We start from the raw sequence: 18319 nt of genomic DNA, 5'->3' as shown, positions 1-18319 counted from the left end.
TTTTGCACTCTGCTGCTCACGTTACCGAAGATTCACAAGCGTGTCGGAGAACTACAGTGGCCTTCAGGTAACATAAAAACGCGAAAGTCTCTCTCTAGAGCCAGTGTTTGGTTTGTTCGTTCTGGGCTACTGTAGAAACATGGTGGAGCAACATAGCAACTTCCGTGGAGAGGACCCGCTCCCTATGTAGATATGAAGGGCTCATTCTAAGCTAACGTAAATACAATGATTCTTAGTTTCAGGTGATTATACACTAATGAAAATATTTTATTCCATTTCTGCTAATAAGATTCCCCAAAATCCTACACACTGACCCTTTAACACTTTTTCTCACAAAAGACACCAGACTGGCAACTCTAACATCTGGCCTTCAGCATGCATGACATGATTTATTTCAAAAATCCAGAGATTTTACACACATAAACTATATATCATATAAAAGGCTCAAAACATTTTATTTCCATTCCCGCCTTAAAAAAAAAGGGGGGAACATGACTGGCGAAAGTAGCCCACAGAAAAACAAAAGGTACCAAAATCTGTCTGCCAAATTGCATCAATATCATGCTCTTTATTATATAATCAGAATTTAGAAAATAATCATTCCTCCTTCATCTCCTTAGTTTGTTCCCATCGTCTTTGCACGTATTAAAAAAGCCGTCACACCTCTCCTTCCCTTCAAACTCATGGCATTCATGAATCACTGAAGCAGACTACTACAGTATCATACAAAGAAAATATACACTGATCCTTCAGATACAAAAACTGTCTGTGAAACTAAAAACAACAGTTACACAAATACAAAAAACCCTAAAATTAGCAAGCAACCAAACACATGTTCTCGCACAAGCTTTGAACTGGGAGGCTGTGGGAAAAGAACTAGACTAGGGCTCAGATTGTCTCGTATTTGTGATTAATGACTTGATTTGATTATCTCAGTGGTCACAGTCTAGGTCAAATCAAGTGCCAACGCGACGTTTGATTGTTTCCGAATGTCTACACGCTGGAAAACACAGAATATCAATGAAAAATATATATAAATCCCTGTAGTTAATTTCGCTGGCAAAATTATATTCCATGATTAATCTGAAAAGCCCTTCATTGCCTGTACTTTTACACCATCGTGATGCACATATAGATTACTGAAGTAGCAGCTTGTCTCTACTTTGTCTGTTTAAACCTGCAGTAGGCAGAATATTTCTGGCATCATTGGGCAAAAATTGCATAATAACCTTTCAGCATATTGTAATTCAAGTGTTCTGAGAGATAACTAGACTTCTGCTCCTCCTCATGGCTCTGTTTTCAGGCATTAAAATATCTAGCCCGTGACGGGAGACTTTGACCAATCACAGGTCATTTCAGAGAGAGAGCGTTCCTATTGGCTGTTCATTCAACGGAGGCAGCTGTCAATCACTCACAAACTCCAATCAAATGGTCGAACTAGAGACTTTGCTCTGGCTGTTGGGCGGTGCTTGGTATTTCCTCAACTGATCTCAACATGGCTGCTGGGTCACAAACTTTCTCATTTTACAGCTAAACAGTACACTACAAGATGATTCTGAAAACATTTGAGGTGAGAAATAGGCACTACAGTAACAGAATATTGATTCATATTTGATCAGCGCTGCCTAATTTGACCGCTTGATTGGCGCTCGCGAGTGATTGACGGCAAGGCTCCAGTCTGGCAAGGCAACAACCTGATTGGTTGTTTTCCTCCAGTCTGTGAAATCTTGCAGATGCCATTAGGAGCACCGGAGGACACAGAGGCACATGATTTTGTTCAGGTTACCTGTCTCATGCACTACTATCAGGATATTGTGACCGTTTTATAAAAATAACTTTCTTTTTAAATCATATTTGCTCCAATTCTACCTACTTCAGCTTTAAGCAGCTTGTCTCTACTTTATTGTCTGCTTTTAAATTTCAGTGGCTATCGCTCTTTGGCAGTGTCCTAGCTCTTCTCCTTTTATTTTAAGTATATTGTGCTCTCCTCTCGTGAATTGAGGTGGTCTGTTGGTGTGTAAAGGGCAATCATATTACTCTGAAATATGCGTCAAACACACACACATTCGCACACACACATACACACATACACACAGTGAAAACACAGCCACAGAGCATGCACACAAAGTAGGCTGGGGCAGGCTACACACCCTTCCAAACTAATTTGCTCCCCTACTGTGCACACATCATATGAACGCCATCGAACTATCCAAAACATGCTCATATAGGCCACGAATAAAGGGAACTCATGCGCGCCAACTCATGCAGGATCTCACACACACATGCAGGATCTCGCACGCGTATACACACGCACACACGCCTCAGCAATATGGCAAAGTTAGTCATTGTAAAAGTGCGGATTAGTCCCAGTTTCACAGAGTTGTTTTTATTTGCCATTTAGTATTGGAATATTTTTGCCAGTCAAAGACACTTAATTTCACAGTGCAACACAGTATGACAAAACGCCGACATTAGGGGTCAAGACATATCATATGGGTGAGGTTAAAAAAAAGTCCATACAAAAAATAACAAAAAGAAAAAAAAGGTAAAATAAAATAAAAAGTGCAAAAACAACTCAACAGTCACTGAAAATAGCATTAATTCCAATATTTTTTTTTTGCGTTAATTGTGCGAATTTAAGTTCACTATAAACAAAAATTATCAGTAGCAGCAAAAACAAAAAAAAAAAAGAATATGGACCATTTTTAAAACATTATAAAGATCACAATGACATTGCCAATCACTGTTTTACTTAAGATATCAATATGGCATCAAACGGATATCAGTACGAATGTAGACATAAACATGTACGCACGCTCACTCTTGCACGCAAACACACACACACACACACACACACACACACACATACACACAAACACATACACACAAACACTTGGTCACAGTTAACAGGTGCCAAGGACATTGCGGTGGGAGTCAAGTTTTAGCTCGGTACCATATCAAAAACAATACATATTTCACACACTGTTAACACAGAATGCCGAAGTGAGGATTTACAAACTGGACATGCACGCTCGCGCACACACACACACACACACACACACACATACATATACGCACACAAAACCTCAAAGAGGACAACTAAGGATGTGATTTTTCTTTCTACGATTTCCTCCCCTCTGGTGAGGAAACTAATGTGTTAGCCCTAATCCTCCCTTCCTAGAGGAATGGTTTCTGTGAAGCCACGAGGAAAGACACTTGCTCTTGTTTTTGTTTTTCTCTCTCTCTCTTTCTCCTTTTTTTTGATCAGGTAGAAAATGTGATAGGAATATGTCTGACAAATGGATAGCTCTGTGAAGCAGCACTCTGGTCAAAATGAAAGGTAGGAAACACAGATAGCGAGGTTATCTTACAGCTAAGTAGAATTCAGTGACTACGGATGAAGTAATTCATATTGAATCCTATTTCCCCGGAAAAAGAAAGATATCACCCAGAAAACGAACAGAGTTTAGACCCCTGTCTTGTCTGTCCCTAACTACATGTAGTAGGTCTCAAAAAAGTCTAAATGATAGTAGTGCCACCCACAGTCAGTTTCCATGTACTGCATGTGCAAAGTGTATGTGTGTGAGTCGATGTTGGTCTGTCTCGGTCGGTCTCGAGTTTAAGAATCCCATTAAAATCTCAACTGTCCCTGTCCTCCCAGTAACAGACCTTTCTGTGGCTCTTTTTCCTTGCTGTGTGACTGATTCCCCTCCCGCTCTTTTCCCTGAACTTTCTCTCTGCCGCTCTCTCTTTTTCCAACTTGTCTTTCCCTCCGTCTCTCCTCCGTGTCCTTCTCTCTATCTGTCCCTACCAGTTAGTTTTTCTGTGTCGGGTCCCTGCCTAGTTAATCTAGAGGTGTCCCTCTTTCCCACCCTCCCACCCGCCCACCCTCCCTCTATGGACAAACACATAGGGCGTGGGGGCCGTCCGTCAGGGGGAGCGGCCAATAGCGTCCCTCTCCCTCCCCCCAGATCAGGGCAGTGCAATACACAGATGGATGAGTTTCCCATTCACCCTCCTCCTGCTGGTTCACCTGGGAGGACGGATACAAAAAGGGACACAGTGAGGTTAACTTCAGTAGAAACATTTGTATACCTTGGAGTTTAGATAATAATGTGTGTGGGATTACCTTATGGGTGGGTGTAGAGAATCTAAACGCCATAGCACGCTGCCAGTCTCTCCTTCAGCAGTGGGGGGAACTGCTCTGAGAACTGCTGCCAGTTCTCCTCCCCAACCTGCTCCTTAAAACCGTGCAGGATCTGCAGGAAGGGGCAGAAGATGGGGGAGATTTAATTTCAGGCACATCCTCAAGTAATCTTTAACTTCGTAGGGGCTGTACACATGCCGCGTCTAAAAACACATGGAAAACGCCAGCCATGCCGCTTTCATCCTTTTATCCAAGGTGGTTTGGAGGTTGCCCTCCTGACGCGCCTGCCGTTACTAAGCAACCAAAATGTGCACGCTGCAATGACGATCATTTCTGCACAGTTCTCCAACCATGTATTATGTATGTATACGTAGCTTCATACATCTGAGACATGGCCCTAACAAAAACAAACTAACACTACTACTACACTTCTACTGTAAAACGAAAACTAAATACAGTTTATAAAAACTAAAACTAAACCTTTCTGAAAAATTTAAACTAAACTAAAACTAGCAAATGCAAATTCAAAACGATTATAACCTTGCAATGAACACAAAACAGGAGGCAGGGGTCAATAGGGCCTCCTGACAGGTTAATATAGCTATGGACAGCAAATCTGTTTTAAGCCTGAAACACAGAGTGAATTTGATACGCATCATGCTTGTTTTCCCAATGTACCCACTGTTAAATTGCCAGTCACACACTCCAGGCAAAAAAAAGTGTTGATTTAAAATGCTGATGGTGTCAAGAAGCAGCCAAACAGGACTAGCTGCTCCAACCGAGCCAGCGCAGCCCTCATCGCAGAGCAGCGGGAGAAGAATAAGTGTGCACGGTAAATTTTCCTTACTGGATGAAACAGTAGTGTAAAGATAGTGACACAGAACAGGCTTGATCACCAGGTTCATTTGGCCACATATGGACGCACTCTGCGGTCAACACACTGGTTAAATGTCCCTAAAGGAATATTATACAAGTATTGCAGAAATGGTGGATTAGTGTAAATACATGCATCAGTGGATTTTGCCATCACTTCTCTGCAGAACAAGAGCAGCGTCATTGTTGCTGAAATGAACACAGTCTGCTTGGCCTGAGGTCTGTACACCTCACAGTGACTCATGCAGCAGGCAGAGAGGAGAGTGAGGTGCGTGATGATGTCACGGTGAGTTAAAATCAGCCTTTGGATGGAACTGGTTGTGGAAAAACAAGAACTTGCTCCCTAATATCACCTGGACTTTGTTTCTACCCCTGATCAACAACGTGTCCCCCAGTGAGCCCCTCACCTTATAGAACATGTCTCTCAAATCGTCTTTAGGATTCACCCAGGAGGCCACCGCGTCACAGAAGAAGATGAAGTCCTGAACAAACACAGAGGAAGAGGTGAGGAGGTTTCAACATCAAAACATCTGTGGGTTTACAGCCAAATACAGACTGTGAAAGCCTTAACTTAATGCATACAGTGTGCAATGACTCACCTGCACAACTCCTCCTGGGTTCACACCGATCATCATGCAGATCCCGCGAAAGGCGGAGTCTTTCTCCTCGTTGTCTCTGATGTTCCGCAGGGACGTACACCTGCAGTGTGCAGTTATTAACCAATTAGCAGCTGTTAAACGTAAAGCTGTTACTACTAAGAATCAGCGTTCCTATACATTTTCCATTTCACAATGCCATACTTTCCAGACTCAAATATTCAGTCTTCTCGGTAGATTTTTCAGACCATATTTGACTTTGTGACTTTGTGACTTGGGGAGTTTGCATCCAGCTCTCTGTTCCCATTTGGAGTTGTCAACCAACCAGACTTTGTATTTGGGAACATCAAGCCAGCCCTCAGAAAACTTGCATTTACCCATTGTGGCTGTTCAGTTCACAGGCCTACGTAGGAAGTTGGACGACGTTCCACTGTCAAACATCTTGCACTCGGGGCAAGGCTGCTCTATTAGCAACAGGGACAGACTGGGACAGAAATCCATCCAAGGACTTTGAGATTGAGAGGCCTTCTATGCGAGCGAAAACATTTTGCGCAGTAATTTTAACACTAATACAGTTTCTGTGGTATAAAGAGAATCTGATGATGCTGAAGACCTTCATAGTGGATGACACCTCCTCAGTGCACTGAATCAAAACCAGACCGGCCAGCCAAGCGGAGTTGAGCTGGAACACAGTTACAGTTCATCACGTTCACCATGTAAATGACTGAGCCAATCAGATTTCAACCAAAATGAGGATCAGTCCAAGTTATTATTATATATATTGAAAGTATTAGATTGGCCCAGTCTGACCGGCAGCGTTCTGCTCTGTGCTGTCAGCCTGCAGTTACTGCTATTGGTTACTTCTTCTTATTATATTATTATTGTTATTTTGCTCATGATGAATAGTTGGCCAACATTTCGCTACCCTTGCCAAAGTGTCACCCTAGGCAATAACCTAGTTCGCCTATGTGGACGCATCGGCCCTGGCTATGACGTACAGGCATAGAGGCAGCTCTGCGTAAAGGTGCCATCGCCTACTTCTTGCCTTGCTTTCGACGACATCAAGCTCGCTCTGGCCTGCGCTCTCTCACACAGTAGTAAACACTTTGGCTGCACTGGCTGCTCCAAACAAGGGAAAACACTGCTGCTTTTGTATGATTAATTCACTTTCAGAAATTCTAAATTTTAGAAAACAGAATAGGGGCAACAGTCTGGAAACAGAAATGTATTTCCCATACTCTCTTTTCTTTTTTCCCATTCTTATCCAGACCTGGAAATTATTCAAATCAAATTCCATGCTTTTCCATACTAGGTAGGAACCCTTTCAACTCTCTTATCTTTTCTATGAGAGAACATTTAGGAAATGAGTGAGTCAGCTAAAACCAATTTCAAAAAGTGAAATGTAACATCTGGTCATCATCTTACTGTGTGGGAGAACATTTGTCTTTTTCCTAAGCTTGAGAAAACTCACAGACAAAAGAAGGTATAATTCTCGCTGTATGCCGATTCCAATCATTTCAAGAATTTATTTAAAGAACGTCAACACTGCGGCCCTCGTAACGCTCTGATTGCAGCAATGTGATCGCACAAAAAAGCACGGAGGAAGAATGAGAAAAATAAGAACAGAAATGTGTAACCCCTGATAGGGACCAAAAAAACCTGCACAAATGTGTCTTGCAAGTACAGATAAGATAACATTATGTGCAGAATGGAAAGAGAGAGAGGAAGAGAGAAATGTGGTGAGATCACAGAGGATAACAGCAAGAGAGCAATATGTGTCTGCTGAGTGTGTGATATAGGGATGTGACGGTGAGGAAATATTCACACCGGTTAATAAACTTGTGACAACACCGGTGTTGGTAACATCGGGCGTTTTACAAGAAAAGATGACAGTCAATATGTGTAGTGCGCTTGCATTGATCTTTAACGTTGGATGACTGTGTGTCATTAACGCTAAAATTCGCTTATTACATTGGGATTAAATCCGAAATATTGCCAAATAGGCGCTTTGCTTTACGCTTTGACAAAAATCCTCTGCCATCGTCTTGTCTGTCAACTCTCTCTCATCCCTTGTGTGTGAAATCTGACTCCTGCTACTCTGTGCTGAGACTCCATACGGAGCTGACACTTTCTCTTTCAGTTCACAGCGTCCGTCTATATATTGATCACGCTGCTGATTCGTGAGAATTATCTAAATGGATTTTATTTTTATATAAAAAAAAGCAAAATGACGGTGGGAACAGTGTGCAAGTAATGTAAACACCGTATGCCTGAACACCGTGCAACACCGGTAACACTGACTACCGCGGCAAGCCTGGTGTGATATATGTGTGCAGATGTTGTAAATTAAAATGACACCACAAAGATGTCATAGCATTTGGAATGAAAGACACAGAAAAAAGATCTAACGTTTGCTCACCAGGGTCGGATAAACTGTGGCAGCATGGGCGCCACCTCCTGAGGACACACGTAGCCCAGTCGACCGATGGTGATTGCTGGAGGAGGAGAGAGAGGAGAAGGGACGGCTGTTAGAATAGTGTGCGTGCAGCATGACGCTGAACATCTGTCTACTTCCCTTTGAAAAACAAGTGTTAAAAATAACTGTATCTATGTACCGGTGTTCTCCAGCAGGGTCTTGGGGGTGTTGGGTCGATTAATAATCTCAACCAGCTGGTTCAGAACCATGGCGATGTACGGCTGCATCTCCACTCCTGATAAGAGACACACATCAATACACTGCATCTCATATTCAACCACACAGGCACTTAAATGCATCACGCAGAAATAGATTTGCTCCAACTCACCCATCTGCATACAGATCTCTCCTATGGCCCAGGTAGCATTGTTGCAGACAGAGATGAACTCCGGGTTCAGATTTGTCCCGAGGATTGGCATGAATTCAGCTGCAGGACACGCATGCAAGAAAAAAAAATTATCATATTAGACACAGAAAAAAAGAGGATGATGGAACATTATGCATGTACTGTATGTGAGTGAGAGAAGGAGTGAGATAATTACCAATACACGGTTTGACATGAGGGAAGCAAGCCTTGGTCAAGTCCCCCAGCAGAGCGAATGAGCTCTGTCTTACTTCAGGCATCGTATCCTGGGACAAAAGAGACAGAGAGACAAAGACAAATGTGAACACACACCGTTAACAGAGTGGATGGAATTGTTCAGTGTCACCCGACCAACAGGATATTGACTTGGGCTTAAAATTGAAAAATATTACCTGGGCTTACCACTGCCCTCTTTGGAGTTAGACCACAAGGCTCATTGTGGCCTACAGGGATGTATAACGTTATTGCTTTTACTTTTCGCGTCTAACTAAAAACCCATTCAAAAACCCATTGACTTCTAGATAAGGGAACCGGAAGTGCTAAAATGCTAACTCATTTCCGGGTTTTAGGACTCCTGTAGCATTCTATATAGTTGTTTCTCATTTACATATGTTTCTGTTGTCAGATAACAAATATGAAATTCGGTCGCGGCTCACAAATACTATGGTGACCAGCAGTCCTTACCGAGCTGCTGCTCTGCAGGTAAAATCATTTCACAATTTCGACATCGTCAGATAAAATAAACAGAAATACAGGTTAAAGACAGCAGCTGTGCTGTGAGATCAGTTATATTGACATTTAAAATGAGTCATCACACAAAAGGTTAGAAACAACAAAAGGTTGTCATATTCTAGTATTGCCAAAAAGCATCTGTTACCACATCCAATTGAGCTACAAACATGTGTTTGTGGTTGTAAAACACAAATAATGTCGGTAAAACAATTTTTAACTACATCATAAATGTGGCTGCCGAAGAACAGAAATGTCGCGGTTGCTGTGTGCAGTCACCATTACGAAATCAAGTAAATTAGACTGATGGAAAACACATACATGTACCTGTGAGCACTTCCAGCTCACATCTCAGGACAAAAAAAACCTTGCGATGTAGCTCTCTCACACACTTTTGGCTGTTCATTTGTTGGTTGCACTTCTAATTTTTTATGACATCCAACTCTTTTTCCTTTCGAGTTTGAATGCACTTATTGTAAAAGGCCTTTGCACACCAAGTAAGTATTTTTTGTCTGAAATTGGCGCACGTTTAAAAATAAATACGACCTCACGTTGTGTCAATCACGTTGACACACCAGCTCTGAAACCTTTGTCCGTCATTAAAGTTTTTCGGAACAAGTTCGATTTCTGATTTTTTTTGCATTCGTCAAAAGGCAGGAGGGTTGTTTGACCACTCAGAGCCACTGTCTGTGCAAATGTCACCAAGATAGCATGAATCATTCACTCCATCTCCCAGCACAAAGCACTTTACGGTAAAGAAATAAAAGAATACAGAAATGCAGAATTTAAAGATAGATTGTGACCTTAAGTCACTTCTGACAAAAGCGTACCAAGTGCAAGGAGGACAAGACTTAACGATTTGGGGAAAAAAATCATTGAAGGTCAAATTAAGACACACACGGGCTCTCCTCACCTGCATGCACTGGAAAAGCAGCGTCATGATGTTACTGCGGGCCACAAGCGTGTCCACGTGGCCCCCCAGTCCCTCAGCTAAGCCGCTTAAAAGATCCAGAGCCACGATCATGAAGTCTTTGTCGGGTGCTTCGTACTGGTCTGGCTGCTGACTGTACATCTGTGACACACACACAGAAGAGACGGTGGAGAGAAAAGGTCAGAAGTGGGACGATGGGATGAAGTGTCATGTATGTTAAGCAGCAAAAACATAAATTCCCCCTGCAAAGTCCATGTGCATGCAAGTGTGGCTCACCATGGCCTGAGCCAGTGTCTTCTGGACCAGGGTAACGCAGCGCTGGTAGACAGGCTCGCAGTAGGGGAGGAAGCCGCTCTGCAGCGCCGTGGCAACGGACGACAGACACTCAAGCAGAGGGAAGAGATCTTTGTCTTCGTCCTTCAGCTCGTTCCACTTGGCTATCAGCGGAGGCATCAGCTTCTGGATGTACTCCTGAAAACACAAGTGTGTGATTTTGGGCTTGGGATTCGTTTGTTTCACTTACACACAAAACAAGGCTGTGTAAATGTGTGCGTTTTGTGCTCACGGGCTGGTTGAGATGGTGTCCCACAGAGTCCGCCAGTGTTCCTATAGCATCGTAGAGGATGAGCAGGTTCTTGTGCTGGTACTTCCCAAAAGCAAAAACCAGCGTGTCCAGGATGAAGCTCAGGTAAGGCACCAGCTCCGTACACGCCTCCTCCTCCAGGGTGGCAAACGCGCTGCAGGAAAGACGAGATGGGTTAGACGTATGAGCGGAAAAGCGAGAAAACACAGCAGAGTGGAACATATGGAACTGCTGTACCTGCAAGCTGCTTCCTGTACCCTCTTGTTGCCATCCAGGATGCGTTTGAGCAGCTCAGTCATGAGGGGTTTTAGGTGAGCGTCAGGGGGCTGGCTGACCACCCAGTGGGCATAGCGGCTGAGGGTCCAGCAGGCGATGGAGCGGACCAGGGCCTTCTTGTCGCACAAACACTGGATGAGGTGGGGGATGAGCTCGGGCAAGTAAGGTACCATGCCTTGCATACAACCTGGAGGGACAAAACTGTTTTATATGTCTGAAAAGGAAACATTTTGGGAATTTTGTTTCCTTGCCAAGAGTTAGATCAGAAGGTCAATGCCGTTCTCATGTCTGTACATCATTTGTTCTGTTTCATTCACATATCTTGAAGTCAGAGGTCAAGGGACCCTTTGAAAATGGCCATGCAAGTTTTTCCTCGCCAAAATTTAGCGAACTTCGGAGCGTTATTTCGTCTCCTTCCCGAAATGCAAGCATGACATAGTTGGCAAGGTTTTCTAGCTTCATATGATACCAGTACCTTCACTCTAGCTTTACAACTGAGCCAGCTACAACCTCTGAAAGACAGAATAGCGGACAGGTCCACCAGTGGTCGGCGGATTTTTAAGAGGTTAGTTAAAAATCTAAACAGCCTTTTGGAGAATCAATAGAGTATCACAAAACATAATTTTGCGATACTCTTGTGTATCGATATTTTCTTACACATTACATCTGGTTTGTTTAATCCGTACAAAAAAAACCTGACAAATCCTAGTTTTACGAGGGGGTTATTAAATGTGTTAATTAGGCTAAAGTAAACTGCATTTCAATAGCAAGTCTGTGCCGCGTCTCACCCTCTGCGATGGCTCCCAGCACTAGGATGCCAGACTCCTTGATGACCCAGTCAGGGTGGAACAGCAATCCTTTGAGCAGGGGCAGGAGATGGGGAAGCAACTCCTCACGAAACACGTTGGCAAGAACGTCCAGAGCCGCGGCCGAACACTTCCCTGGAGGGGAAAACCACCATCAGCATTTGTTAACTTTGAATGTGTAATAATGCTCTGTGGAATCAGTGGTACAACACAGCAGAAGAGAATCCAACTACAGATATAGTGAAAAAGATTGTGGGTAACACAGATAGTAAAAAAACAATGGTATAAAAAACAATGTACTACATGCCGTATTCATGCCTACATGACTTTATGTTGAGTGTTCATGGAACAGCTACAATGTTAGCATAGCCTGGCTTTGATCGATCCAAACTCCATTCTGAAAACTAGCATTTTAAAAGTTGTTTGCTTGTCGTCTTGCGGACAGACCTGACAAAGCATGAATTCAGACTTTTTCCAAATCAGAACTATTATGTAGTTATTTCGGCATCCTTTTGATCTGTTTATTGCAATTAAATCACAGCACAATCTGTTTATTTTGGATTCATACCACAGTAGCGACATGTGGCTTGCTAGAGACAGTCAGTGCAACGGCACTGTATGTGAAAACAGCTCGCCACCAGGTGATGTTATGAACCCAGACACGACGGTGTTTGGTTTTCTGACATATCTGGGACTTCCACAACATGCACAAAGTAGCAACAGTGGTTATTTCTTCCATGGTTGATGGCGGAGATGGTGGAAAGAAAAATTGTTGGAATCTATGGAGACAAGCCCCTTCTCCGCTACAGTACATCTAGCGCGAACGAACACAAACGATCCCGGCGGTCCAACTCGTGCGAGTTGGTGTAAACGCAACATAAGAATGCACTTTAGGAGTAAGAACTGCCACATGGTCACCAGAGAGGATTACTAAAGCTGCGTGTCTGTAACTTACGTAGGTTCCAGTCAGACAGCGTATCATCATCGTCGTCCTCGTCTTCATCGATGTCCTCCCCCTCCTCGCCCTCCCCTCCTTCGTGCTGCAGGGTGACGGTGCGGGACTTGTGGAAGCGAGGCTTGATGTCTTGCTCGCTGTCAGGAACCGCTTCATCCTCTTCAACGTCGCCCTGGAGGACAACGGGGAGAAAGGTGAGTGCAGAATGGACACAGGTGGAAAAGGGAAGAAACAAGAAGAAGTATGAGGAGCTGGGATTGTCTGATTTGTCCAGGAGTGGCTCACCTTTAGAAGAATGATGTCAATCTCGGAGTATTTCATCCCATTCACCAGGATAGGGATCAGTCTGTAAGAAGAGACAGACAACGGCATTACTACTCAGATGAAATTCATACAACACTTGATTTTCACTGCCTTGTCATCAACTCAAACTGCTGGAATGTGAGCACTTACTGGACCAGGTGGCCGGACAGGGCTTCTTTACAGATGGGCTGTTCAGCCAGAGTCAGCCAGAACTCACAGGCCTCCAGAGCCACGTTCTCATCTGGGTCCTGGGTCCGCTGCAGCATGTACTGGTGACAGACAACAAGAGGTGATGAGGAGGAAAAGGAGGAGGAGGAGGAAGGGAAAGACACACATTCTCTGTTTAAAGTGGTGTGTAAGATCAAGTCCCATTCTCACCTGGATGATGCTGTGCATGTGTGGGATGAGGCGGTCGATGCGGACTTCCAGCAGCATGACCAGAGCCCTGCATACGTTCTTCCGCACTTCACAGTCTTCGTCACCAGCCAGTGCAAACAGACTCTGGATACGAAAGAGACCAGGAGAGAAAGGAGAGAAAGTGGGGAGGGTGGAGGGGGAGAAGGGACGGACAGATGGACAGGGCCACCAAATGTGGGGTAAGACAAGAAATGGGGTTAACGGAGAGATAATAGAAGCAGCTTCCAAATATGCACTTCAATCTGTTATGCTTTGCCATATTTACATCTTGACAGTGTTTGAGAAGGACCTGAAAAAAAGTTATCTCTTGAATATATAATGCAACACTATCAGCTCTTTGTCCCAGATACAAGACAGGCAGACAGTGAAGAAAAGAAAACATCAATGTTGCTATAACTTGTTTACCAATCTGACGTTCTCTGTTCCAAATAATCCAGCCATTACCCTGGGAATATTCACTTGTGAATTCACCAACATTAGTTGATTGTAAGAGCATTTAACAATGTAACGGACGTGCAACAGAAGTAATCATGGCCCATCATACGCCACGGAACGGCGCATTGCCCATTGCAATGAAATCACACTTCTGGATATTCTCTTACGGATAATTAAATTCGGAGTGACAAAAAATGTTTTATTAAAAACGGTGTATGCAAAAGTAGCCGACTAGGCTGCTGCAGAGGTAAAGAAGATATTGGCCGATTAATTAGATGGACACTATAAAGTGATGCTGTAAATGCTGCGCCTCGATCACGGAGATTGTTTTAAAGCTTTTAAAGCAGCTTTATCCATTATTGATAAAGCTGCATTAAGTTAAATGGGACAATAGAACGTATCCAAAGCTGAGACCTGTGTTTGAAAGTAAAAACACATAACTTTAACAGTAGGGGTGTAAGAAAATATCGGTACACATGAGTATATGAAATTTTTTTTTTAAATCGCAAAATATCGCCTTTTTTACAGTGTTGCAATATATCACAATATATTGAATCGTTCCCCCTGTATCATGATACATACCGTATCGACAGATTCTTGCCAATACACAGCCCTATTTAACAGTTGATGCGTTGTTACATATCCCATCTCTGAAAGGGGCTTAAGGGAAGGAAGTGAGGTTTGAAAACAATGGAAAATTAAACCAACACGTAATCCTGTAGTGCTCACCTCAATGAAGGTGTCAATGTTATCCATCAGAGCCTGAGCTCGACCAATGATGAACTGGTTCACACACGCTATAGCATGGGACCTGAGAGAGAGACAAACAAGAGGGATCTGTAATGATTCTAACAGTCAAAGTGGAAAGTCTGAGGCGGAGAGATGAGTGCCACTAGAGACAGAGTCAGGAAGAAAAAGACTGGCGTTTCACTGACCTGATCTTGGGGCTGCAGTGCTTGAAAAACTGTAGGAACTTTGGGATCATGATGTTGAGGGGTCTGTTCAGAGCATCGCTATCCAACAACTCCGACGAATCTTCGCAAATCTTCTGCAACGCTCCAAAAGAACCCTGAAAGGTGGAGAAAAATCATAAAGAAAGAATGTTACAAAGAAAATCGCATTGCATAGCTATAAGTGTGTGCAAGCATGTGAGCCCGACCTCGCAGGTGTTATAGTCGTCTGAGTTGAGCAGATTACAGAGCTGAGGCAACAGCTCCGGCCAGGTCTGCAGCTCTCCTTTAGAGGCTATGGTCGTGATCAGGATACCTTTAAGATAGAGAATAGAAAGGTTACACAAGGATAAACATCATTCAATCATTCAAAACATCTTGAGAAAAACGCAGCGCTCGCTCCCACACATTACCTGCAAAAATCCAACCACCTACATAGTAGTCTGACTCACACTGGCTAGAAAACACAGCCAACACTAGCTTTCTCTTTCTCAATCTTCTCTTTCTCACTCAAACACCCACCGATCGTAGCCCTGATAAGCGGTGAAGGGTCTCCGATGTTGTTGAGGCATTCTCGTTTGATGAAGTCAGCCACGTTGGGAGGGAAGTTCTGGTAGTGAGCCTTGACATTGTTCTTCAGTATCAGACCGCTCAGGGAGCGAGTGGGCTCGTCTTGAGAGGGAAGGCAGCGGAGAGGAAGAGCATAAAGAAAAGTTTAAAATGGGAAAGATGAGGTAAATATTTGCACACAAGCAATGTTATTCGGTAAACAACAATCCTGATCTATTGTTAGAATCGTTATATTTGACGTGCGCATACATACCCTCAGATTTGAGGCTCGTGAGGACAAAGATGAGATAGTTGTTGAAATCTGGAAACTGATTGAGTTGCTCCAGTTTCTACAGGCTATGTTAAGGAGCGCAACCATCCGCGCAAACATAGCAAAAGCTCACACACACACCCTCACATAACTTGTTCTCTTTGGCATTTGGGCAGCGTAGAGTAATATACAAATCACAATCAATTGCACCAGTTCACATGATGCAAACTGCTTGCAGCCACACACACACACACACACACACACTTTGACACACAAGCTCTCATGCCTGTAGCTAAATCTCACACATTTTTCTCTCACCCTCACAATCAATCACACACACACACACACACACAGATATAAGGATACTTCTTGCACAGCTCTCTGTGTTGCTGTGTCTGGCGACTGGGAGTCCTTGAGTAGCTGAAGCACTTGCTGCAGACCCTGTTCATCTGGCTGCCACTCCATCCTACAGGACACAACACACACACACTTTAGCTGTTTATGAAGCATCTACTATACATATACTCGTTCCCTGAAACCAGCTGGCCCCACCTGAGACCTCCAGTACCTTGTTTATTGTTTATTTATTTTGCACAATTTAAGACTATACAACATAACGAAAGAAATAAATGAATAATATAAAGTGTAGGAAGAGGCAAGAAAAACCACTGGGCTTATCTGAAGCCTCCACCTAAAGACAAGATTAATATAAAGAAATAATATGACAACATAATAGTGATAATAAACAATTAGGACAAGATATATATATATATACAATAACAACAATAACAATACAGTAAATATATAAAAAAGTGTGTGTTGCGTGGAAGTGTATGGTTAGTGTTTGTGAGGAAGATATTAACTATTACTCTAATTAATTAATACCGTAATACTCAAATCACGGAGGAGTAACGTAAAGCTACGCAGTAACGATTCCAGAACAACCAGTTACTAATAGCAACAACTAGTCAGATTACTAACCTTCGTTTTAGGGGACAATACTACATGAACTGTGAATCACTGTCTGCAACACAGCACTGCAGTGACTGCGTTCATGTTAATGCACATCGTCTGGCTACATCAGGAAAGCTATATACGCATTTATTAATGAGTTAGTAAGTAACTAACTAAGTTGCATGAATGAGTATCAACACTAACTACTAATCTGGACGTTTAACACAGGAGGCCCGGACGGATCAGACGCTAACGTCTGGCTCATTCAAGCTAGCTTAGCGTGCTAGCTTAGCGTCGCTAGGATACCTCACACGTACAACATCCACACAGCTGCTAAACACTATCTTAACAACCAACAGGATGCCGTGTTACGCTGTCAAAGTAGTGTTAGTAAGCAAAGCAACACAGATGTTATGATTAATCATAACAGTCGCATATCAACCCCCCGGCAGCTAGCAGCTAGCATGGCTAGCTAGCTAGCATCATCTTGAAAGTACCGCGAAAGGTTTTTACCTGGTCACTCCGGTGCGGTAGATATATCTATATTCCTATCGTTACACTGTGACGACTAACATTAAATACAGTATGACTGCGATGTGTGTGTGTGTAGCTGGATAACGGACTCTCTGTAGATGTGTTTGGTTGCTATGCTAGCTGGTATGAGACAGATTGCATGCCTTGCAATCAAGCCGGGTAATCAGTCTGATCATGTTCGGCTTCCGTACCGGACAGACCGTCTGGCAGGGTTTGACCTGTGAGGAGAGTCAGCTAAACTGAGTTTATCATCTATTACACAGCCTGGACACAGTGTCAGTATATCAGTGTTTGCTGTTCTCTCAAACTTAGTTCACTAAAGATGAGTCACATATTTCAGATCTGTGAACAATAGACATGTTTTGTGTTGTGTTTCATGTCTGACCAGCAGATGGTGTATGAAGTGCTACAGGGCGTGGACACTAAATCAGGAACACCAGTGAAAAGCTCACAACAATTACTGCCATTGTGAAGCATGCTGTGGTCAGTTTTGATGACAATATGTCTCAACATGACTGTGATAACTTTTTCAAAGTTGTCTTTCTTTATTTAGTTCTTTATCTGTTTATTTATTAATTTATTTATTATATATAAATATATATAAATAATTAAAAAACATTTTTCTTTAATTTTTTTTCTCTTCATTTTGTTTTATCCATATTTCATTTTCTGTTATTTTGTTATGAGGAAAGAAGAAAAGAAAAAAAAAGAATATATATATATATATATATGTATAAAAAGAAAAGAAACAAGAAAGGAAAAAAAAAAAAAAAAAAACTCCTCAACTGGCCTGGCATGGGCCATGATGCCTCAACACCAACTGGGCTCCTCCTCCATCTCCTCTCTCCTCCCTCCAATGATTGTCTATGGATAGAAAAGGGCATAAGCCCTGAGCTATCAAACCAGGCTCACGAATTTACGATACGATACGACTGTGATAATTCATCTCTGCTAGGAGGATGAGCAAATTCCCATGAACACATGCTGATATAAACAACCAAAATCCAACATCATAGGTCTAGTATACTGTATATATATATATATATATAAGTATACTGGATATACTGGATATATGTATACTGGATTATATATATAATCCAGTATACTAGACCTATATACCGAGACTACCGAGAGAATATATATTTAAAAATCTGGAAATCAATTAACAAC

General features: G+C 42.7%; 1 protein-coding gene across 2 annotated transcripts; it reads right to left on the bottom strand.

The window, feature by feature from the left end:
• Positions 1-362: 362 nt before the first annotated feature.
• tnpo2b (transportin 2b) lies at positions 363-17465 on the bottom strand. Of its 2 annotated transcripts, none has more exons than XM_074628961.1 (24): positions 17129-17465; positions 16028-16127; positions 15665-15740; positions 15364-15513; positions 15051-15157; positions 14827-14960; positions 14621-14702; positions 13418-13540; positions 13190-13308; positions 13022-13082; positions 12737-12908; positions 11764-11916; positions 10937-11162; positions 10682-10853; positions 10393-10587; positions 10100-10257; positions 8635-8729; positions 8421-8519; positions 8232-8327; positions 8036-8111; positions 5620-5719; positions 5428-5502; positions 4130-4259; positions 363-4033 (listed from the first exon to the last, which is right to left on the bottom strand). In XM_074628961.1, exons 2-23 carry the CDS (start codon positions 16124-16126, stop codon positions 4152-4154), a joined length of 2676 nt encoding a protein of 891 aa, XP_074485062.1. In that variant the 5' UTR covers position 16127; positions 17129-17465; the 3' UTR covers positions 363-4033; positions 4130-4151. The 2 variants fall into 2 exon arrangements, with proteins under 2 accessions (XP_074485062.1, XP_074485063.1); XM_074628962.1 differs by having other exon boundaries at positions 8635-8722; positions 10099-10257; positions 17129-17464.
• Positions 17466-18319: the final 854 nt, after the last annotated feature.

The sequence above is a fragment of the Sebastes fasciatus genome, chromosome 3 (assembly GCF_043250625.1).
Source record: "Sebastes fasciatus isolate fSebFas1 chromosome 3, fSebFas1.pri, whole genome shotgun sequence".
Classification (NCBI taxonomy): Eukaryota; Metazoa; Chordata; class Actinopteri; order Perciformes; family Sebastidae; genus Sebastes; species Sebastes fasciatus.
This window is presented reverse-complemented; position numbering and strand designations above follow the sequence as displayed.

Coding starts and splice junctions, on each gene's coding strand:
- tnpo2b (XM_074628961.1), bottom strand. CDS start 16,126: ATGGAGTGGCAGCCAGATGAACAGGGTCTGCAGCAAGTGCTTCAGCTA. Junction 15,514..15,664: donor CACGAGCCTCAAATCTGAGG/GTATGTATGCGC, acceptor TTCCCTCTCAAG/ACGAGCCCACTCGCTCCCTG. Junction 14,961..15,050: donor ACGACTATAACACCTGCGAG/GTCGGGCTCACA, acceptor TCCACCTTTCAG/GGTTCTTTTGGAGCGTTGCA.